Source organism: Chionomys nivalis, chromosome 21 (assembly GCF_950005125.1).
Source record: "Chionomys nivalis chromosome 21, mChiNiv1.1, whole genome shotgun sequence".
NCBI lineage: Eukaryota > Metazoa > Chordata > Mammalia > Rodentia > Cricetidae > Chionomys > Chionomys nivalis.
Window position 1 is genome coordinate 4,036,658 of NC_080106.1, and position 24,040 is coordinate 4,060,697.

Here is a 24,040-nt window from a genome sequence, read left to right on the forward strand (position 1 = left end):
AGATGACTAGCTTTACAATCAACAATTCAGACACCACCATTTCTTGTTTAGAATATTTATATATGGTGTATGTGTATGTACATGTTTGTGTATATTGTGCAGAGTGCATGCAGGTTCATGTCAGTCAGTGCCCTCTTGCATTGTTTTCCACCTTATGCCCTTTAATTTCTATTTCTCATGTGTGACTCTGAACGCACAGCACCGTGATGGGCGTGTGGAGGTAGATCATAGCATGCACAGCACCATGGTGGGCTGAGGAGGTAGATGATAGTACACACAACACCATGATGGGCTGGGGAGGTAGGATCATAGAATGACTTTGAGCAGTTGATTTCCTCTTCCCATGTTGTTGAGGCAGGCTGTCTCATTTTTTATACTACCTAAAGTACCCCAGGCTCTCTGAGCCCGGTGTGTGAGGGCAGTTCTGTTAGCACCTCCTATCTTGCCATAGAAAGGCTAGGATTATGGCCGTATCCTTCTGGTTGGTCTGTGTGGGTTCCAGGGCTCAGTCTTGGATTTTCTAGTTTGTTCGGCAGTAGCTCTCACCTGCTGGGCCATCTCACTGGATATAGGAGTTTTCACTGGACCTGGAGCTCACTGATGAGGCTACACTGGCTGCCCAGCGACCTCCATCTGCCTGTCTCCACACCTGCCAAGTGCAGACACCACTCCTCGCCCAGCCTTTGACATGGGTGCTGCAGATCCTCGCTCTCTCCCCCACTCTCTTGGCAAGCACTCTGCCAGCTGAGCCAGTTCCCCAGCTTTACCGTTTCTTAGCGTATGTTTATACAGGAAGGAGGTACAGAAAGAGACCATAATCTCCCACCCTGGGTCTGAGTCTCTGAGAGCATGCTCAGTAGAAAGTTGACAGGAGAGCAGAGGCCTGGGAGGGCAGCTCCAGGGGAGAGCTGAGCAGCTGAGCAGAACATCCAAGTTTACACACAGTGCGGCTTGGGCTTCTCATCCTTTGCAGAAAGCACCGTCCACACGGTAGACCCTGGTTCTGTGCTTGCCTGACTAGCTTTCTGCTTGCTTTGTTTTTAGCCGATTCCACGGGGACTCATTCCCTCTATACCACATACAAAGACTTTGAACTCATGTTCCACGTGTCGACATTGCTTCCATATATGCCGAACAACAGGCAGCAGGTAAGGAGTGTATGCATTGTGGCATGTCCCCACTCCTGTGTCCCCCAGTGCATCCATCCAGCTCCCAGATCCATCATGCTGGGGAGGGGGAAGAGTGAGACTACGAATTTACATTTAACCATAGGTTGCTCCCATTAAGCTGACTCTCTGGCTGTTACTGTAGGATATCAGAGCCTTTATGGGAAGATTGTTGTATTTTTTATTGATCAGGAAACTGAGAAGCTAGCTACGCAGACTTTTTAAGAGAACCCCCGTCCATCATGTTAATTATGAGAACAACTATGTGGACCAGACAGACAGGTTTCCTCATGTGGGTGAATAACTTGATTTTAGAAAATATTAACTGCATTGGGGGCTAAAGCTGTTCTTAGCTGCTGCTCCTCATTGGGGTTTTATTATATTGTTTCAGTGACACACTGTATTGACCCTTTGTGTGGGGAGAGGATTCTCCTGCACTGGCAGTCGCTCCGCAGACTTAAGTGTTGAAAGCTTAACGATGCCTAAAACATCACCAAGTAATTAACAGGATGTTTTGTGTAGCTATAAAATGAGTTGAGTTCTTTTTACAGAAATTGCTAGAATTGATAGCAGATCTTGGCAGTGCTGTGGCTGCTCCACGATGTGGGAGTTTGGGGCACATAAGGTGGTCCTGTGGGGTAGCTGCCCCAATCCCAGCCCCTCTAAAGGAAGAAGGCTGCCTGAGTTTGGAGGTGACTCACTCCCAGGGCAGGGCCTAAGCTGCTGGTGTGTGGTCTGTGGCAGAGAGACAGTTATTGCTGAGTGCTTACATTCTGGACACCACGTTTGCCTTCCTGTGCGGACACCGCAGGGAGCCTGAGACGTTTGCCTTCCTGTGCAGACACCGCAGGGGGCCTGAGAGTGGCTCGTCTGGAGAGTGAAACATAACAGCAGATAACTACCTCATTTTCTTTTTATTTTAATTTGATTTGTTTGTCTTATGTTTATGAGTGTTTGCTGGGAGGTGGCATTGCAGATGGTTGTGAGCCATCATGTAGGTGCTGGGAACCACATCTGGATCCCCTGGAATAGCAGCCAGTGCTCTTAACTGTTAAACCTTCTGTCCAACCCCAAATTTTCTCATTTCTTAAACATTTGTGAAATCCATTAATTAAGTCAAAACTTATGGGTTTTTTTTCCCCCAAAGAAATGACCAGCGACTTCCTCTCCCTCCCACTAGTTCTAAACCCCAAAGGTCCTTCAGCTAAGGAAACCACTGGGCTTTTCCCCTCAGGAGCAAACTTCAAACTTCACACCCTCCCTTCTGGGACTGCCTGGCTGAATGTTTTCCTCAGACTCTTAACTCCGTTCTTGCCCTCCCTGGATGATCCATCGTGTCTTCTAGTATTTGTTGTTCTTCCCATTTCATCTTTGGAAGATCTCCCTAGGTCCCCGGGATTACTAGCCTTCACTGCCAGGCCCGGCTCCGAGCCCTAAGCAGTGCTGTGTGCAGTGTGCCTAAGTTTTATTGTTAACTGTTTTATAATCCCGTAGGTGCAGCTCATGGGTATTTTTAGGTGACTAAATTTGCTTGCTGGCTTTGTCCCCATTCCTAAAGATCTGTTGTGTAAAGGTAAGGCTCGAATGCCTCAGTAGTTTGGGTGACTTTCTTCGCCCAGGCGTTTGGTAGACTTGCTGATCTACTTGCTGGTGGGATGTTCTGGTTGTAGCTGAACAGTGGCACTCCCTGATCATGGGCGTGGCTAGTAAAATTTTGCCACAGGTTCTTCTGACTCTTCCCATCTCTCTCATCCTGCAAATAATGCCCACAAACTTAATACCAAGAGCAGAAAAGTCTGAAGGGCCAGTCCCATGGCAGTCACCATGGGACTCAGCCCAACTGGAACCCCAACTCCACTGTACCCCTGTTCTTACTAGCACCAGAGTGTTTGTAACTTGTTAACTGGCCCAGGCTTGTCCTCAAGAGGATCTGATTTCGTGTGTTTGTTCCTGTAATAAATCATTCCGGGAGCTGCTTGTTGAGGTAGTAAAGTTCAGGAATGGTTAGCAGGCCTGAGCCCTTCCCACGGGAGAAGCCTTACTGGCCCCTAGACCACAGATGCCCTGGGATCCCACATCTCTACACAGGATAAGCTCATAACTAGTCTCTCCTAAGGCTGTGTTTCCTGTGTACCCCTTCTGTGAAGAGACCACAGCTCAGCCAACATGTGATGTCATCACCGAGAACTTCACACAGCAACTTCAAAGCTCACCTTGGCAGAGACACCCTTTCCTCAGAGTAGGCTCATAAACTAGGAGACAGCACAGGGCCTGGCCCACTGTAACCTTTTCTTTCTTAGTGCATGTGCGAACTTCAGTTGGCCCTGACTGGAAGGGGCCTTAAGCCCTATGAATTACCTAGGAGTGACCAGGCCCTTGGAGTTTTGTTATTATGTTTACAGTGGACTTACAGACTGCAATACTTGGACTGGCCTGGGCTGTGTTAGACCAGCTGCAGGCCCTGCTGTGAAGGGTTTTGCACCTCATGGGTCCTGCTTGCTACAGCTGATGAGCACTTAGATCCTAGAGCAGCCTCAGTTGTTCAGTGCTATATGAGCAGATCAGGATTGAGCCTGTGTCCCCCCATGACTGACACTTTCTGCCAGGAGAAAGCCCAGGAGTGGCTCTGTGGTTTGTATCTTCCTCGCCCCGCATAGGAATGACAGCAGCTCGAAGTTTGCTGTGGAAGCCGAGGGCTGCACTAGCCCTGTTTTCCTCTTAGCCTTTTCAGGAAGGCTCTGAAAATCCACACTCTGCTTTGTGCCTTTGTTTTAATTGTACAGTATCGTTGCCTGGCTAGTTTGTACATTTACTCTGGCTGTTGATATACTATGGTCATAGGAGATGTTAATTCGGTGATAAATGTTTGGAACCTCAGTTAAGTTGGAGGTGGCTGGTGGGAACCCAGAGCTACCAGCTAGCTTTTGTGCTTCTGTGGGGAGCAAGAAAGCCTGCCTTTGGAAACGCAGGCCTTGTTTGACTGTGAGAATGCCTGCCTCCCTTAGCTTGTTGGTGCTTTGAGACAGGGTCTTACTGTATGCCACATGCTCCTCATAGCTCGGTCATCTGACTGCCAAGGGACACAATGTACAGTGGTGCAGAGCCCCTGCCTGGCCGTTGGTTCTATTAGCTCTGTCTTCACTGTGACTCCAAGATGTCCTGACCTTTGGAAATTCTCAGTGAAGGATGTGGAGGGCAGGCTGCTGTGTTCTGTGTTCTACAGCTATGTCCCATCACAGCCCCAGGCCTGTTTCAATTTTAATAGCTGCTTCGTTCTTGATCTTCTTAGGTGTGGTCACAATATATGAAAATGAACTTGTCAAGTATCAGGAAAGAGGGGGGACCTGTTTTGCCTAATGTAGTTTTTAACTGTATTTTTTTTAAAAACATGAATTTGAAATGGTGCATTTTACTTAGAGGTATATCAAAGTCTGTTAAAACTACAGATTTGAATAGGGAGATTAATACTGTGTATCAATATGTGTTTCAAAACTCCTGGCAGTACAATGGTTTCCCTGTGCTCAGACAGCCACAGGATATGAGCAAGACTCTTGGGGAGGAGCGTTTCAGTTTTACTTCCTTGGCTCTTTATGTGTTAAATTAGAAGCCAGGGAGCTCTCTATGGATCCTTTTTATTTCCAAGTTTAAAGGGGGTTAAAAGTCAAACTCAATGCCCAGGACAGTGAAACATGTTCTGTAGGAGCCAAATAAACTCAAGGGCAAGGTCGTGTTCTTTGTTGTTGGCAGTGAAGGGAGATTTACTGCCGGAGATGGGCCCAGCCCTGCAGTGACAGCACCAGCTCCCTGGTGGGCGACTGGCTGTATCTGAAATGGGCGGGGCTCATTTCTGTGTTGCTTGCTTGTACTTCCAGGGGCCTCCTGTGTAGGGGTCTTGGCATGTGGTCCCAGGAAGGTGAGCATGCTTTTAATGCATGGCAGAAGGAACATGGGTTGGGTGCCTCATTTGTTCATTTAGCAATTGTGCATTGGGTGCCTCCTTGGTGTTGGGCATGCCTTTGAAGGCAGGAAGCCAGTCGGTACATTTCCTGTCCCTGGGAAGACCACGACCTAGATAGGAACTTAAACCAGTAAGGGAAGAGAGTGGACCTGGGTGACCTAGGCATAAGGGTGGAGCAGAGGTGCAGCCTTGACAGACTTCTCACTACCAAAACATCTGAGAAAAATCAGTGTGGACAAGGAAAAGGTTTATCATAGCACACAATTTCCAGCGTTTCAGTTCGTAGTTACTTGGCTCTGTGTTTCTGGTCTCTAGTGAGGTAGGAGGGCACGTCAGAGGAAGGCTATGTACCTCCTGCCCTCTGGGAGGCTGGAGGCAGGACACCAGATACAGCCCTCCCGGGCACTCCCACAGTGTGCTGCTTCCTCCAGCCAGGCCCTGCCTCGTCACCATCACCCCTTCCCACTGGTACTTTCTGTTATGAGCCCTTCCTTAGATTTCCCACTGGAAGTCAGAGTCCCCGTGAGCGCTGCTGCATGGGGCTGAGCTTTCTTGCATGAGGCTTTGGGAGACATTTCAAATCCAAGCCTCGGGAGCAGAAACAACTGTCTGGGTGAGGTGTGCCAAGGTGCCTCACTCCACATCGACACAGGAACTGTCCGGGAAGAGCTTGGAGTGAGGAACATTCTTGGCAGAAGTGATGTCAGAAGCAAGTCTGGCTTCCTCCTCTCCCCTAGACTTTCAGTTTTGTAAGATTGCAAAAGGCTGGGTTTCCTAACTGCTAGTGTAGTGGAATTCCAGATTTTTTAATTAGTTTGAATTCTATCAAAAAGCCAAGTTTCAGTTAATTAATTTGAAGACCTATGCTACACATGGAGGCAGCCTCCTGGTTTTCTTGCCAAAATGCAAGGCAGCATGGGAGCCTGTGGTCTAAGCCAGGGCTGTGTGTGCAGTAGGTCACCCCTCCCTGAACCCCGTCTCCTCCTCTAAGGTGAGGTGCTTAGACCATAGCATATCTTACAAGTATATTGAGCACTAGTGTGCTACTTTAGGATGGAAGCAATAGCTGGTAAAGATAAGAGAGAATAGAGGTAGATTTGTAAGTCAAAGGGATAGCTAGGGATGTAGCCTAGGGAAGCCCACTTCCCTCCCAGGTATCATGCTCTCTCTCTGATGAACTTGGATGTTTAGATTTCTGTTCTGAGGGTCTTCTGCTTGTGACACCCAGCTTATCAATATGCTCAAGGCCACTGGAATCTGTTCTGCTTGTCTCTAGTCCTTCCTCAGTAGAGAGTGAGTGGGATGTGTATATATTACTGTATTGTATATCACTCTGGGTGTTCCCTTCCCTGCACAGCTTCTGAGGAAGAGGCACATTGGGAACGACATCGTGACCATCGTCTTCCAGGAGCCTGGCGCCCTACCATTCACCCCCAAGAACATTCGCTCGCACTTCCAGCACGTCTTCGTCATTGTGAAGGTGCACAACCCCTGCACAGAAAACGTGTGCTACAGGTGAGCCTGTGGCGCTACTTCCCATCTGGCTTTCAGTTCTTCTCCTGGACCCGTAACTACCTAACTTCCCTGCTTCTCTCCTCTTCCACTGTGTAGCCTAGGCTGGCCAGGAACTCAGACTCCCAAGTGCTGAGATTATGACCTGCCTTATAATAATTTTTATTTATTTTTGCTAGTCCTGGGGATTGAAACCAGGGCTACGTGTCTGCTAGGCATGAGCTCTACCACAGAGGTACATTCCTTAGCCATCCTCATTCTGATTGTTTTTCTAAGCAGTAATTGCCTCACTCTCTTGAGAAAGGAAGAACCTAGCTGCTCAGAGTAGTAGGGTTCCATTTTCTGCTTTCCTGAGAGACTGAACAAGGGCCCATGGCTGACACCTCAGCCAGATGGTGTGTCCTGTTAGGGACGTGAATGGCAGATAAAGTCCTAGAGACTCCCTGGCAGGGCCACTGAAACCCAGCACCACTTGCCTTGATGACGTTAAGGCCTGTGTGTGCTGCAGAGCCCCAAGACCATCTCCACTGGGCCTGCTTTGAGTCCTGGTGCCTATCTGGGGCTTTGCCTTAGGAGATGACTAGAATGAATAACTGCTCCCTCCGTGTGTTGATAGGATGCTCCTGCCTTACTGCTTGTACTGGGTGTATGTGGTTTCTTTATTTTTCTTTTTTCTTAACTTTCCATTTTCATTGTGTAGATGCATATTTTGCATGTATGGGTACACTTCTGGGGGGGTCCACATGTGTGTGTACGTGCATGCATATAGAGGACCACAGTTAATGTCAGGAGCCCTTCTCAGTGGCTCGTCTCCCTTCTGCACTGAGGCAGTGTCTTTTAGTTAAGCCCAGAGCTCACTGATATGGTTGCTGGGGATCTGAACTCTGGTCCTCATGGGAAGATGGTGACCCCCCCCACCCCCCGGCAGGACCCCAGTCTGAGCACTGTTGCCTACTGACAGGAATCTCTGGCCCCCGGTGAGATTAGGCTTTCCTCACGGGATGGCTGTGGATGCGCCTTTGACCTAGCAAGGCCACTGACCTATGTTAAGGAAGGGACAGCAGCTGAGAAAATATGTCACGTGTTCTGTATAAGCACTGTGCTTAAAGTGAGTGGTATTGGTGCAAACACGGACATCGTATCATCAGGGGTTTCTGGAACCTTCCTCAGCAATAGGCCAGGTCTACAGCTTTATTGTTTTTGGTGCTGTTTTTACTGAATGCTATTTTTGGTCACTTGTTGCTGTGACAGCACAGCTGATGAGTGCTCTCAGGGTTGGGACTTCCTGTGGCTCAGTTTCCATCGGCCTTAGCCAGGGAGGTATGACAGGGTAGTGGGTATCTACCAGCTATGCTCCATGTCCCCCAGGTCCCACGACTTCCCTGAACAGTTCCACCAGCTGGTCACCGAGTATTTGAACACATGGGCCCGTGAGGACATTTTCCATTCCAACCACAGCAGGTGCCAGTGACCACTGCGGCCTTTATTCTTCCATCGAGTCCTGTCTTCTGTTCCGCTCTGGGATGACCTGTTAGCACAGAATTCACTGGAGACAGCTATCATTTTTTTTCTTTTCAGTTTTTCTTGATGCTAATTGAATTACTATGGGACAGATATTTTTCTAAGCCAGCCTACATTTTTTGTGGAGCATAGCTCTTCACATTGTTTTTCTGTGTAGACAATGAAATATTTCAGTTCTTCTCAGAGTCATTGGCTTTTAAGAAATCAGAATGTAGCCACTAATTTAATATTTACTGATTTGATTCAAATGAAAGCCAGCAGAGTACCTCAAATTTTTGACAGTACCCCATCAGGTCCATTGATCTTCTCAAAATTAGAATAATAACAGTCTGCAAAACAGATGGGCTAACCTATGTAAACAGATGGGCTAACCTATGTAAACAGATGGGCTAACCTGTGTAAACAGATGGGCTAACCTGTGTAAACAGATGGGCTAACCTGTGTAAACAGATGGGCTAACCTATGTTAAATATGGGACCTGCCACCTTAAAGAACAAAGAGTCTTGACTCATCTCTTTTCATTTTTCTTCCTCAGTGTTGGCGTTTCCAGGTCAAAGGATGTTCCTTCCTTTGGTCCCCCAATCCCCAAAGGTGTAACTTTTCCAAAGTCAGCCGTGTTCCGGGACTTCCTTTTAGCCAAAGTAATCAATGCAGAAAACGCAGCCCATAAGTCAGAAAAATTCCGGGCCATGGCTACTCGAACAAGGCAAGAATACTTGAAGGACTTGGCCGAGAACTTTGTCACAACCGCCACGGTGGACACTTCTGCAAAATTCAGTTTCATCACCTTGGGTGCAAAGAAGAAGGAGCGAGTAAAGCCGAGGAAGGACGCACACCTCTTCAGCATCGGGGCCATCATGTGGCATGTGGTGGCGCGGGACTTCGGCCAATCAGCGGACATTGAGTGTCTGCTTGGGATCTCTAATGAGTTCATCATGTTGATCGAGAAGGACTCCAAGAATGTCGTGTTTAACTGTTCCTGCAGGGATGTGATTGGCTGGACTTCGGGGTTGGTGAGCATTAAAGTCTTCTATGAACGGGGAGAGTGCATCCTGCTGTCCTCAGTGGACAACTGCTCCGAAGACATCCGGGAGATAGTGCAGCGGCTCGTAGTGAGTATGGCTTGTGTCCCACTGTCCGTGCTCCAATCTCACAGTCCCAGTGGGCTGCACTGACTTCACGACTTGGACATCCAGCTGCTATTCCAGTGAGGGCTGAGTTCTTGGTTCGTTTAGTTGGTTGATTGGTTTTCTTTTGAGGTAAGGTCTCTCTTATTCAGGCCAGTTTTGAACTCACCAGGTAGCAAAAGTGACCTTGAACTTCAGCTCCACCTGTCTCCTCCTGTTGGAGCGCTCTGGTTACAGCTGTGACCTGCCTCCGCGTCCAGTTTATCTGATGCTGGAGTTCACACCCAGGGTCTCCTGCCTGGTAGGTGAGCACTCCAAGCACTCCACCACTGAGCCACATGCCCAGCCACCGGTTGGTTTTTTATTGAGAGTCAGTAACCAACCACAGTGGTAAAGAAGTCAGCCGCACAAGCACAATAAGAAAAACTCAGTTGCCGGGCGGTGGCGCACGCCTTTAATCCCAGCACTTGGGAGGCAGAGGCAGGCGGACCTCTGTGAGTTTGAGCCAGCCTGCTCTACAAGAGCTAGTTCCAGGACAGGCCCCAAAGCTACAGAGAAACCCTGTCTCAAAAAAACAAAATAAGGGTGCAGGGTCTTGCCATGTAACTCAATCTGGAGCTTCCAGGCCAGCTTCAAATTTGAGATCCTCTTGCCTCAGCCTCCCAAGTTCTGGGATTACAAGTGTGTGCACCTGAAATAGTCACATTTTTGCTCCCAGCTTTAACAAGCAAAATCCAGATTATCTTTGGGTATGTGCAGCAGAGCAATAGCAATAAATTTGCTGTTTGCATTGCTTGCTGTAATATAAGAAGAAAGCACGTTTCGGCCATAAAACATCTGATTATTAACTCCTTTCCCAAGGAGGGTGTATCATATAGTCAGCTGAGACTCATTAAAAAGGGTGGATAGCACTTCCTGCCCTTCCTTCCCCCAGAGGGTGAGTTCCTCTTTTGTTATAGGAAGAGCAGTGTGCGAGTAAAGTCGGTCAGCATTGGTCGGTGTGGGAAGGGGGGTAGTCACTGCAGACTGTGTCTCCGGAAGACCATCGTGCCAGGTGGCAGGGACACCGCTTTCTTGTAGGTGGTGCACTTACTGTTGCCGTTGACACTGAGTACAGCCAGAACTGTGCGTTGTGGATGCAGGAGGGGAGGAGAGCCCGCTCCCAGAGGGACCGTGGGTATGACGCCCGAGTCCTGGAAAGACATCCTGAGAAGGGCCATGCTTGGTAGAGGTCCCCTGTCACACGTTCAACTTCATAATAGATTTCGAGTAGAGACCTTCATTTGTGTTGTCCAGTGGGCCCCAGGAATTACGTAGCTGACCCCAGGTATGTGGGTTTCCCAGCGTTATTGAGACTGCATTAGTATATTGGGCACTCCAGAAACACCGAGTCCCTGGACTGACTTCAGGGACGTCTGAAAGCAGGAGATAATAAATACAATAATGAAGGAGAGGAGGTCAGAAACAAGGCCCAGCCGGTGCTCTTCAGTCCAGTACGTCAGTGAATATCAGGTCGCGCTTGCATTCACATCTGCCAGCACGCAGGCACGCTAGATACCGTCTGTTAGGGCTGCTTAGAACAGAGTTGAAGAAGAAGAAAATGTCTGTCGAGGTTGGACACCTGGAATTGCTCTGTTAGCAGCTTGGCATTAGTTCAGGTGGCTGAGAACAAGAGCTTTTGGGAGCTTCACTCCTGACTGACACAGTGTTCCCTTTCTGCTGAATCCCCCGCATTGTGCTGGTCTGGGAGAAGCCAACTGGCAGCGTGTGCACTTCTGTAGCCATGGAAACCTAGGCCAGATGCTGATGCAGGGAGCAAGCCACAGCTCCCAGCTGTGCTCACAGCCACGGGGCTCGTTAATAGAATGTGTGTGTTCAGAGCCAGGTTCCTGGAAACAGAGTTTACTGACCTGAAACTCCATACACCGCCTCCAGGGCGTTGGGGATGGGGATGATACCTCCCAACTTGAAGTTTCCCACAAAAAAATGATGTCATCATCTTCAAATGATGTTTAATGAGCCATGTTTTCCTTTCATGGCGTTGCAAGCCACATTCCTTCAGTGCCTCAGAGGGTTACTGTGACTAATTACCTCACTTGCTGCGGCACAAGCCACTGAACTGGCTCCCTCATGTTCTTCCCGGGCTGCTGTGTAGACTCCTAGTCTTCCAGAGGAGTGTCACTGGAGCTGCCTGGGGTGGCCCTTAGCATCCGGGGCATAGTCGAGAGAAGGAAAGGTGGCTGCAGAGCCCCTCTGCCACCTCAAGCCCCACGTGGATCAAAAGGGCCCTTGGTACCAGGTGGAGGCCCGACTGGACAGACTAGGAAGTCTTCGGGCCAGTGCATGAAGGGCAGTTAAGGGTTTCCTCGCAGTCCAGTCTTTCCTGAGCACGGGCACTCACTGACTGTGAGATCACAAGTACTTTGGGCACACTGTGTTGCCTTCCTTTGAGTTAGATGAAAGTGTCTGGTAGGCAGTAGAGTTTGGTGGCTGAGACGGAGAGATCGGTAGCTCACGCCATTCCTTCTCTCGCTACACAGCACATCTAGAAGAGGAGAATTCAGTGCTTCAGAGTCCTGGTGGCTGTCGGGGGTGGGGGTAGGGGAGGCATGTCACAGCGTGTGCACAGCATGTCTCAAGAGCCAGGCTGCCTGCCAGGCCATTCGTGGTCATGGTGCTTTCGCTGCTCTCAAATCATTTGGAGGGACAGGGAGGTGACTGGGAATAGAGCAGAGGGGGAGGGGCTCACTTAGACACTTGTGTGTGGGTCCCCATTAGGGTTCCATGGTAGCCTGGGAGAAAGATCAAACCTGTCTAACAGCTTCCTTCCCCCTTAGATAGTGACGAGAGGCTGTGAAACTGTGGAAATGACCCTGAGGAGGAACGGACTGGGCCAGCTCGGCTTCCATGTGAACTTTGAAGGGATTGTTGCTGATGTAGAACCTTTCGGCTTTGCCTGGAAGGCGGGCCTTCGCCAAGGGAGCCGTCTCGTGGAGATCTGTAAGGTGGCCGTGGCCACCCTGACCCACGAGCAGATGATTGACCTACTGCGGACATCCGTGACTGTGAAGGTGGTTATCATACACCCCCATGAGGATGGCTCTCCCCGCAGGTAAGTGTGCACGGGGCAGTGTGCTCTACCACCAGATACATTCCTGACTGCCTGTAGGATACTCAGAGCCAGTCGGGTGTCTCTGTGGACCACAAGAGCCCCGAGTGCAGTGGTTAAAGAGCTTCAGATGGGCAGGTGATGTGCGGTCACCGACCGACAGGCTGTGGCTCTCCACGGCATGTCTCAGTGTGAAATCCAGTCACCACAGACCAGGTGAAGGGTCTATTTGACCCGCCTGGCCTACGGGGACTTGAGTATGCACAGCACAGCCTTCACAGCCCTCACACCTCAGATTGGGATGACTACTAACAGGTCCCTGTCTGAAGGAATGCGGGACAGCAGGTAGACTCTGGAAGCCATGGTGTTCTCAATGTGAAGCTTCAGAGATGTCACGTGTGTAGTAGGAGCTGTGGGCCTCTTCCCACAGCCCGGCTCATGGCTGCCTGGCTAGCTTATGCCCCAAAATAATGACACACAAACTGTATTCTTTTAAACACTGCTTGGCCCATTTCTATTCATGTATGTAGCACCCCAAGGTGTGCTTACCGGGAAGATTCTAGCCTACGTCCATCCTGGGTCAGAGCTTCATCGCATCTACTCTGGAGAGGAGAGCATGGCATCTGCTCCAGAGAGCAGAGCTGTCGAGTCTGAGCTCACTTCCTCTTCCTCCCAGCATTCTGTTCTGTTTACTCCACCCACCTATGTTTTAACCTATGAGGGCCAAGCAGTTTCTTTATTACTTAACCAATGAAATCAACAGATTGATATATGACACTCCCACATCACTTCCCCTTTTGTGGGAGGGACCCGAGGGAAAGTCGAAGTAGTCTGTCTGCTGCTGCTGCTGACAGACAGTCATGGTGTTAGCCTGAAGGAAATACTCCCAAGTGTGTCTGACCTGTGGCCTGGGAACCACATGCACCTCCAGCAAGGACTTCTGGAAATTGTAAATATATTTAAAACATTAGCCGTGTGCGGGTGTGTGCGCGTGTGTGCATACGTGTATGTGTGTACGTGCGTGCATACGTGTATGTGAGTGAGCATGCACGCACATGTTTTTGTGAGCGTGCATGTGTGTGTGTGTGGTTCTTTTAGTGTACATGTGAGCATGACAAGGTCATGGTTCAAGTCAAGTTTGACTGCCAGTCAGATCATTGGGCAGAAGACACTAGTTCAGACTGTGCTCCCTGCCGACCGCAGCCCATGTTGGGGGTATGGTGGGGCTCTGGCACCCATATTTCCCATGCAGCTTCTGTCTCCATTCAGGTAGAGTCATGAGGCAGATTCTGAAGTTTACCTTCTGAGGATGGAGAGACCGAGCCTCGGGCTCTACTGCATGTTCGTGGGGACAGAGAGTCCTAAAGTTGTTTCCACTTCTGCAGCATAGGGAGGCTTTTATAAAGGTCGAGTAACACGATCTCCAAAGCATCCAGAACTTTCTAGCATAATTGTTGTTCCTTCTGCATTTGAGTTGGGGGAAGGGGCGCAGCTTTCAGTTCACTCCAGTTTCTGTCGTATCTAAAAAGGAACTTTCTTCTGCAGACAGTAGGGTGACTGTATGCGCCTTCTGGACTTGTGACATAAGGGTGCCCTTTCTCCGTTCTCTCAGTAGCACATGCCTGGTTGCATCTGTGCCATGTCTGGGCCACATGCAGCTGTCACACACTTGAAGTGTGGTTGAGTCTCTCCATTTTAATTAATTCAGTTTAATTAACCACAGGTGGCTCTAATGGCTGACCTTCTGGGGAGCTCGGCCCTAAATGGCGATCTTTTAGAAAACAAACCACCCGTGTGTCCTCTTGGTCTCGCCAGAGTTTGTAAATTGTAAAGTCTGATTGGATTTAGCGTTTGCTCCCAGCCTGATGTGATGCCGGGGATGGAACCAGCAGGGGCCTTGTGCACATTTGGCATGGACTCCCCCTAGCCTTTCAAAGGCCGTGTTTCCTGTATTTGCCCAATATGTTTGTAAACTAAAGGGTTAAAGAGCTGAAATCCCTCATGGTGTTAAAGGCCTAGCCCTGTAAACCCCATAAGAAGTTTCTTATAGCCCCACCTTGCCCGGTGTTGCCCATTAGACCCATCTGTGTCACGGTCCGCCCCTCCCCAAGTCAAGGGACCCCCAGGAGCCGTACTTAAGTCCATACAAAGAAAGATAAAAAAACTATTTGACAGGAGTAAGAAGCAGATTGACCGTGAGCATATCTTCCTCTCGGCCTTCCTGTAAGCGGACATCTTTCTCAAAATTAAGCCAATCTGTGGGGGAACTCACAGGTGTGACTCCTGCTGAGGGTCAGGCCTTCCCTCTCCATGAGACTGGCTACTGCAGAACTGAGGAAATGGTTCCCAGGCTTTATCTAGGTTTAGTCTGCTTTTGCTCTGCAAGAAACTCTCAGAGCTTTCAAGAATGTTAGATAATAAAAATAGTAACATTTTCATTATGCCTGGTATTTCAATCATACAAATTCAAAGAATAGAATTTCCTAAGGAATACTGAATTGTTTGTCAGCCAGAACAAATAAACAGAACTCCAGTGTGAATGTTTTGCTGCTGTCTTTTCCTCAAGAGCATGTTTTTCCTCTAAAGAGACTTTCTTATCTGCCTGAATCTGCCTATAATTAATTCTTTGTTTAAAATGCAATTGAAAATAGCCAGGATATTTGTTCAGAGCCTTTGCCTTTGCTGCTGTCCCTCCCCAAGCACATAGTTCCCTTCTTAGAGTGCAGTCCCTTCTGCTCTCACCTCTGGAGAAGGTTCTAGAGGTCCAGGCCTGCACACATCGAGTAGGATTCTCCGTAGTTTCCTCCTCCTGTGTGGATCTGACTCTGAGCCTTTTTAAAGTTCGTGTTTTCATTCTTCCTGATCCATTTTTACTTCTGCTATGTGCAGGCCATGGTCGCAGTATCTGCTGTGTTCCCGTCTCTTCTGTCCCCCTAGCTCCTAGCTGTGGAGGTTCATACAGGCAGTGATGTTCTTCTGTTACAGCCATGTTCCCGCACAGTCAGGCCCTGGACCGTTGGCACTGTTGGAAAGAGAGCATATGTGTCGCACACATGTACCTGTGTGCATGTGCTGCTGGGGCTCGAATCCAGGACCTGGAGAATGCGAGACAAGCGCCAAACCGCATTCCCAGCCCCGGAGTTCTGAGCCCAGCTGCCTAGAGCTGGTAGGAGTCCTTGCACCTCTGCAGCCCACAGGTTTCTCACTGCGAGCCTGCCTTATGCGACATTTTAGGAAACCATAGAAGAGATGCTAAAGGAGGAACAGGTAGCCCTTGGCTCTTCTCATTGTTATATTGAGTTTAATTAGGTTTGGCTTTTGTGGCGCGCCGGGGGTGGGCAGCAGAGTCCCCAATACATAGTAGCTCAGGCCGACCTTAGACTCTCCATCTTCTCTCCTTAGCCTCTGAAGTGTTAGAATTATAGCCGTGCTTTGACACACTTTCAAATCTGAAAAACTTGGGCCTGGAGAGATAAATAGTCAGGCAGTTAAGAGCACCTGCTTGCTCCCAGGAGACTTGAGTGTCGTCTCCAGCACCCACATTTGACTGCTCACTGCAACGCCCAGCATCCATCTTTGGAAACCCTCTCCCCCTGGGAATTTCCTTGGTCCACCTCCAAGTTGCCTTGGATTCCCCCTCCAGGAAAGCCCACCAAGCGCTGACCTCTCATCAAGGAGGGTCAGGACCACTCCCACAGGCTATTTAGGCCACTGCCCAAAAAAGGAACAGGTGGTTTTCGGGTTTTGTGTGGGCTCCCCCCCACCCGTGCTTTCCTGGCCACTCCGAGTGCTGGAAGTAAACACGGGCATTTGGTCTAATCCTGTCTGATAGAAATTATTTGTGTCCTTGGAGAGGCTCATCTTAAGAATATTCCTAACACTCCCCACTGCCCTACCTCTATGACCCAAGGTAGCCTGCCCTCTACGGCCATCCCTGGTTTCCAAGTGCACATGTGCCTTGTTATACACGTGCATACACATGCATACACGCGCATACACATGCACGCCAACAAGTAATAAAATAAATCTTTACAATAAAACTGAAAACTGTTGAAAGGGTAGCTTACACTGGCTCCGTAGTTAAGTACACAAGGACCTGCCTGGGGCTCTGACAGCCCTGTTGATTTGTGGGGTGGAAAATTACCTCCATCTTCTTCAGAAATTGGCTCTTAGAGTCTGTCAGGGAGAAAAAAACCATTAATTTAAATGAACAGTTATGTGCATGCGCTCACATCTGTGTTGTTTTTCAAGAGAAGTTGTCTTTGGTGCAAGTTCATGAGGAAGGCAGAAATGGCCAAACTAATTCCAACGAGTCTTAGCCCTCATCAACGCTTCCATCCACTCTGGAGTCTCAGCCCCAGAGCCCATCTGCTTCCGCCCTCAGCCTGGGAGGCCTGTGGGGTAATGGGCACTCCTGGTTATCCTTGGGTCACTGCTGAAGTAACTGAAGCCGTCTGTAGGGAAGGTGTTTGTGTAGCATCAAAAGCCGAGAGTGTTTTGAAGTCCCGTTTTGACCCAGCTTTGAGGACAGTCCAGCTGTCCCCACTCCCCAGTTGAAAGGAAAGCAGAGCCACTTTTTGAATTCTTGGTGAGGCTGGGGGTGGGGCTTGTTAAAGGAGCTCCTGCTGGGGCTGAGATTCTCCAGTAAATTCATGCACATCGGGAATGAGTGGCCTGGGGCAACATGGGAATCTCTTCAGAGGAAAGGGCTGCCCAGGCTACCAGGCAAGTGCTGCCCTTGCCCTAGCTGCCTTATTAAGGCCTTTCTGACTGGAGGAAATGCTCAGGGGATAAAGGGCTTGCCAGGAAGCCTGAGGACCTGACTGAGTTTGGATCCCTAGAACCCACATGAAGCCAGCCAGCCCTGGTTCACTTGTAAGCCCAGTATACCTATAGCAAGGTGGGAAATAGAGGCAGGAAAATCTCCAGAAGCTCATGGACCAGCTAGCCTAGTGTGTGCAGTAGTGAGCAGGAGATCCTCTCTCAAGGTGGAAGTGAGAATAGACACCCAAGGTGTCTGTGACCTTCATATGGGCACTGTGGCACCCACCCACATTCACACACACATACACACACACACACACACACACACAGGTTGTTGGTTTTTTTTTTTTAAGGATCTTTTTTATTTTTCAAATGGGAGGCCCTAGACCTAACCTTCAAAGGTGACATTCTGTCAGTGGCATTTTAGGGAAAAGGCATCCTTCAAAGGTTGCTTTCTAAGAGAAGTAATGACTCACCAGAATCCTGCGTGGCTTGTCACACATTGCTAGCAAATTTAGTAAACATGTCCAATAAAAATGGAAATGAAACTCCAAATCGTACATCTGGCTCTTTGTGTTTTGTTGACATGAGTCCACATTTCCATGTGATGCAGGACAGCAGAGATTTCCATGGGTCATCTCCAGTCAAAATGATTGCTCTCAGAGTTCTGTAAATTAAGGCTCCTGCCTCATGCTTCTGTCTCCTGCTGTCTGATTGCCCAAGTACAGAAAGCAGGGAAGATAGGAAATGAGGAACAGAAAGAAAATTCCATTTTAATGGCCTGGTATTCTGTGTGTGTGTGTGTGTGTGTGTGTGAGAGAGAGAGAGAGAGAGAGAGAGAGAGAGAGAGAGAGAGAGAGAGAGTTGAATCTGGACTCAAGTAAGGTTTTAAAGATAAGGGTTCTAATTTCTATAGATAATGAGATAGGTATTGTGTCTACTCTTGTCTCACTAACCCTCTAATGAATTTTTATATGAAACCTAGAAACAGTTCAGGACTTGAGGCTGTAGTGGCCACCTGGCCATCTGGCACATGCTCAGAGTCCTGGCATGTTCTTCCAGTGTAACGATCACACCCTTTCTCTAAAGTAAGAGCATGAAGTTTCAGAACCTTTGGGGAATTGCCTGTTTTCATTCACTCATTCTCCTTGTCCTCTGTTTGCTCATGCGTTCATTTGTTTAGTGACTCATCCATTCACTCATTCTCCTTGTCCTCTGTTTGCTCATGCGTTCACTTGTTCAGCGGTTCATTCTTTTATAACTCTCAACAAATTGGTGCCAGAAATTGCTGATCACTAGTGTTGTTAACAGGACAGCCTCCTCTTCGCCCTGAAGGGCCTCTGGTCTGTCCAGCCTTCCTTACACAGTTCTTCTTGTGCATATTTGGGCTATTTAAAACAGAGTTCTGCTAAGCAAAGTAACAACTTTTACTTGATAACAAAAATAGCGCAGCAGTTGTGTAAGACAGCAGAGTCGGGGCCCAGGGTTAGCAGGGAGCAGTGAGAGCATCTCAGGGTGGGTAAGTTGGTCAACAAGCAACGTTTGTGCAGGGTGAAACTATCCCAGACGCCTGCCGTGCTGAGTTCAGAGATCAGTATTGTTTTTCAAATGAACTCGTGAACAGAGGACTGTCCCATTTTGTGATTTACAGTTGGACCACTGGCTGTGTGGAAGAAGGGGCAGTCGTGGGGGTGTCGAATCTCCATACAAAAGCACTCATAGACTAAAGTCCTTTGGTAAAAATTTGTAATGTTTCCTCAGATTTTACTCAGAGTAAAGCAGCACAATCCAGTGTAAATCTGAACTGAAGTATTTGACTGTCAAACAGAAAATCCAGAGTCGTATAAACTAAGAAGCAGACTTAGCTTTGGGGAAGGAGATGGAGTTAGAAAGCGAGGCATGAAGTGTCCTGGTGCTCAGAGTCTCTGCTGCTGAGGACAACATGGGGTGTCTTCTGAAGTATCCCCCCAACCCCACCCCACCCCCGTGCTGCTCCTCCCAGGGCAACCATCGTGGACTCAGTTTCCCGAGGCCATTCTTTTTGGTGGTTCTCTCTAGGCCCAGCATAAAGGTCTAGTGACTAGAAATGATTTCCAGCCAGGATTTTAATCAGAAGCCTTCCTTGAATTACTACCCTTTGTACCTACCAGCAGGACCATAGAGAGCAGAACCCTGGCCAGCACTCCCCCCAGGTTTTTACCATGGTCCTTCAGGTCATGCCTTTGACCCAGGGTTGGATTCCCCAAGGATGTCTGTGTAGATGGCTCTTTCTCCATTCATTGTACTTCATGCCCTGGGGGCTTCCAGTCCAGGTGTCCCTGGTGTTCTGCTGTTTTTCTGTTTGTATTTCTTACTAATTTCTGACCTTTCCCTCCCCTTTCCTTTTTGGTGAGAGATGGGTATTTTGGAATCACCCTGAATTTTCTCACATCTCTCCCTCCTAAGTTCTTTGGGAGAGTGCTTCAGTTTACCATTCCACTGTCTGGCCATATATATATATATATATATATATATATATATATATATATATATAAACTTTAAGACCTAATTATCATGTTTGTTGGTATCAGAGGCTCCTACTTGCTCTCTGAGCCTTGGCTGGTCAGGGAACTTCTCAAGGGACTGGCGTCTGTTGTCTTCCTGGTGAAAGTGGCCCTCATTCAGCCTGTGGGAACAGGCTGGATTTGGGTAAGGGGCAGTAAGGCTGAGTCTCTTATCATTGTATACCCTCTCTTCTCTGCCGTCCACACCAGTCCCTGTGTTTCTGTAGAACACCGAAGATCCCCATGCTTGCTCTCTGGCTGCCTTCTGCCCCCTGGACCTCAGGGCCTGGGGTTGAACTTTGCATGGACCTTGCTTTCTAAGCAGCCCTGCGTCTTCAGCCTCCACATTCACACTGTCGGTCGGCCACACCAGCAGCTCTTGGCCGAGTCCCTGGGCTGCGCAGGGCCAGGGCATGGTGGTCCTCCCTCTGCACGTCCTGACTGGTGCTCAGCTCCTGCTGTTCTTCGGCAGTGCTTTACTCCAGCACCAGCATTGGAGTGTGTCTGGAGCAGCTCCTTCAAAGGCTGCATCGGGATTTTAGACCGACTATCTAGAGAGGGGCCTCCACATACTGACTGCTGGACCAGCATGGCCAATGGGGAGATTCGCCCTGATGCCTGGGCCCTGGTGAACAGTGTCTTGTGTTTGTGTCTAGCTCTGTGGACCACATTTGTAGCCCCTGGGTCTGACCATGACCCTGCTGTGTCATCCTGAGCAGATGTGCAGCATCTCTGGACTTTGATGCCTAGTGACAGTAGGCAGCACTTGGAGGAGTACAGAGGGCTTTCAAAACACCTAACAACAATAACCCACAGCATCCAAAGGGCTGTCATAGTCCCACTGTGCAGCATTTCCTACCCCAGCCAGCCTAGTGGTATGTTGGCAGAGAGAAGAAAGCCACAATGAACCTTTTAGAGTCTCAGTCTGTGACTGTTATCCAAACAGCAGCTGAACAATTTTGAGCACCTAGGGATATTGCCATGGGTAGGATAGGTGTTAGGTGACTCCCAGTTAAGTAGGCCTGCAGGAAGAACCTGCTCAGCCATGTGCAGGCCTTGCCTGGGGTCCCCCAGGAAGCTTTCTTCTCAACTCAACAGGGGTTGTTCAGAGCTCTGCCGGATCCCCATGGTGGAGTACAAGCTGGACAGCGAGGGCACACCCTGCGAATACAAGACACCTTTCAGGAGGAATACCACGTGGCACCGTGTACCCACCCCAGCCCTACAGCCAGTTTCCAGAGCCTCGCCTGTGCCGGGCACACCTGACCGTCTACAGTGTCAGCCACTGCTCCAACAGGCCCAGGCTGCCATCCCACGGAGCACATCCTTCGATAGGAAGCTGCCTGATGGCACCAGGTAACACCCACAGCCTTCCTGAGTCCTACGGTGGCTTATTGTGAGCTTTGGGCCAGCAGGGCAGCCAGGTATCCTCACAAACAGCGGCACTCGAGAATCCAGCCTTTTCCTGATGCAGCATCAGGTGCCCTCCGCCTACCCGGGCCACTGGCTGTCACCTTCTCCAGGTCTTTGCCCTCTGTGGTGGCAGGCCCTCCAGATATCCCGAAGCTATTACCAGTGCACCTCTAGAAACCTTTGAGCATGTTTGAATAAAGCAAACACAACATGAACAGGGACTTCCCACTGCAGGGCTGCAGGCCTTCAGGTGTGCACTTCTCTCTCACCGCCGGCCAAGTGAGCGGAATCCAAATGAGTCTAATGATAGGGTCTCCTGGGTTGCTGAGACTAGCTTTAACTCACCCTGTAGCCTGCTCAGGCCCTAGATCTGCCATCTTCCCACTTCAGCCTCTTGAGCAACTGAAGTTACCAGCCTGCTAACAGGCTGGCTCAATAGTAGCTGTTTCAGTGGAAGAATGCACCTTTTAAAGTTAAATCCAGCAGCATGAGAAGCTGATGAGAATTGTGTTTGAGAGCAAAACAATGAATTCCATCTGTAACGCTTATCTGTCAACTTGCATGTGACCTAGAGATGTGTGTCTACCCTGGACAGCTGACCCCTGCTGGGCTGTGGCCTGTACACTTGTTGCCACATGCTGGTAGCACACACTGGTAGCCAGGGTCTTGCTTACCTGATACACTGTCTCCTGGGCCTCTCTGATAACAAGAAGGATGCAGTCACTGGCGTGCCCTTCCAAGGATTGACCAGATCAGTGTCAGTGAGGCTTAGAACCAGACATGGCACACCGTTAACTTACAGATATATTTACCAGAATTAACAAAATGTGTAGCCCTTCCTGCCTCCTCTAATTTGTTCTCCCAGGAAATGAGGAAGTGTCAGAGTCTTTTAACATTAATTAAATCATCTGGGCTGCAAGCCTTGTTACTTGAGAATCACGGGCTGTGGCCCACTCTCCATGCTCTGAAGGCACATGGGCTGCCGTGCAAGACCCATGGCCGTTATCACCTGAGCAGGTGTCACGGAACGTCCTTAATTAAGTAGGGTTTCAAGAATTACAGAGGAAATCAGAATGACCCAGTTCCAGAGGGAGTCCTGGCTAACATTAACCCTATCAAGTGAGTTTTCACAAATATTTGGAAAAAGTTGTAAAATTACATTTGGTAGCTATGTAAAAATCTGTTTTTTTCTGAATTCCAGCTTTGTTCTCTGCTGGCCCAGAAGTGGCTGGCATTAAGCTCCTTGTAACAGGTGTGGATGCTGCTCTCCTGACTGTGTCCTCCAGCCGCATCCCTGGTTTTGTCCTCTGGAGCTGTCATTGTGCCTTCATCTTTACACAGCCCTTCCTGTGATGGGTTGCTGGTCATAAATCCCCAGAAATCTTGGGGCATCCCAACTCTAAGATTACTGATCTGTGATTGGTTCCGTTTCACAGTGTAATGTGATTGGCTCTTTGTCATGAGCAAAGCAAATTTGTTTGTAACCAGCTCAGGTCAGACAGGTGGGTTTGACTGGGACTGGCGATGTCCTAACCCGGCTACTATTCTTTCTCCCCTTGCAGAAGCTCTCCCAGCAACCAGTCATCGTCCAGCGACCCAGGACCTGGTGGGAGTGGACCCTGGAGACCACAAGTGGGCTACGATGGGTATGGCTCCTTCCGGCTTTTCTGTCTTCCCAAAGGGAGCCTGTACCTCTGCCTGGGATTCATTCAAAAGCATTCCCTGTGTGGGGGTTGAGGGAAGGATACCTGCAAGAGTATCAGGCACTGTAGTAAGCTCTAGGTCCAGGCTAGGAGATACCGTTTCTTTTGCTTGAATCAGTCTTGCACTGTAGCCCAAGCGGTTTGTAACATGTGGCAGTCCACCTATGTCAGCCTCTCAGGCTGGGATGACAAGTGTGTGCCTCCACGTCCAGCTAGGAGACTCCATTTCTGTGGACATGGTATTAACTGGTCTCTCTAAAACCCGCTTTCTTCGTGACATGGAAATGCCTTCTGAACACGAGGGAAGACCTGAGGGCTTTGTGGATAGGAACCCTCAGAAGTTGCCCTTATTTAAGTTGCTAGCAAGAGACAGCTCCTCGGAGCCAGGGAAATGAGGTTATGGAATTCAGGCATCTTCACTTCCAGCTGGAGATACATAGTAGAGGCCACCATGGCGCAGCCCTTGTAGTTTGTTTCATATCCCAGGAGTCTGCAGTGAGGTCACAACTGGAGACCCTGTGGGTGCACACACACACACTCACACACACACACACACACACACTGACTTTATGTGGGACTCTTGAGGTTACCACACTAAACAGTCTTGCCCTAGCTGTCCTTTGTGGTGATTCTAGTTCATCTGTGGTGGTCAGCAGCTGGGCCCACAGTCGCCCATCCATGGAGGCCTCGGACCAGTGCGGATGAAAGACCCCTGTCCATAGAAGAGCCTGCTGCAGGGAGTCATGCTACTGTCCTCAGATGCAGAGCAGAACTTGAGTCCAGGCATTGCATTCTACTGTCCAGTTTAGGCTTAGAAGTGGACACTGTTTCCCGCATGACATGCTCGTCACCTTAGATGATAGAGCTCTTCACAGCTAAATGGCAAATACCTTTTCTAAATGAAGCTATGTGTTAAACAAGGGTATTTTGGGTTTTTTTTTTTTTTTTATAAATGAAAAACACTTGTGTGTTTTAAGATCGACAATGTGGATTCTCTATACAAATCATATTGCAATACAAACACATTTTCCTCAATTCCTTTACTTCTAAGATTTGTCTTCCTTTTGCAGGTTTCCATAAGCAAAGGCCATCTGGGTGGAGTCTGTACCTAGATTTTCCTTCCTGGAAAAGCGGTTTCAGCTCTGTCAGTGCCGTGTGCATCAGTTAGAAGACAGACAGCCCTGTGCCCCACCATAGCTGGGCCGCGGCCCGCCATGGCAGTGC

General features: G+C 49.1%; 1 protein-coding gene across 5 annotated transcripts in view; it reads left to right on the forward strand.

The window, feature by feature from the left end:
- Positions 1-24,040, forward strand: part of Sipa1l2 (signal induced proliferation associated 1 like 2) — a 158,754-nt gene that overhangs the window by 97,424 nt on the left and 37,290 nt on the right. For all 5 annotated transcript variants that reach the window (XM_057753431.1, XM_057753433.1, XM_057753434.1 and 2 more), the window contains exons 7-12: positions 1,045-1,148; positions 6,482-6,639; positions 8,693-9,269; positions 12,122-12,396; positions 20,799-21,056; positions 22,676-22,759. In XM_057753431.1, coding sequence (XP_057609414.1) covers positions 1,045-1,148; positions 6,482-6,639; positions 8,693-9,269; positions 12,122-12,396; positions 20,799-21,056; positions 22,676-22,759 — 1,456 coding nt within the window. The remainder of the gene's footprint in view (positions 1-1,044; positions 1,149-6,481; positions 6,640-8,692; positions 9,270-12,121; positions 12,397-20,798; positions 21,057-22,675; positions 22,760-24,040) is intronic.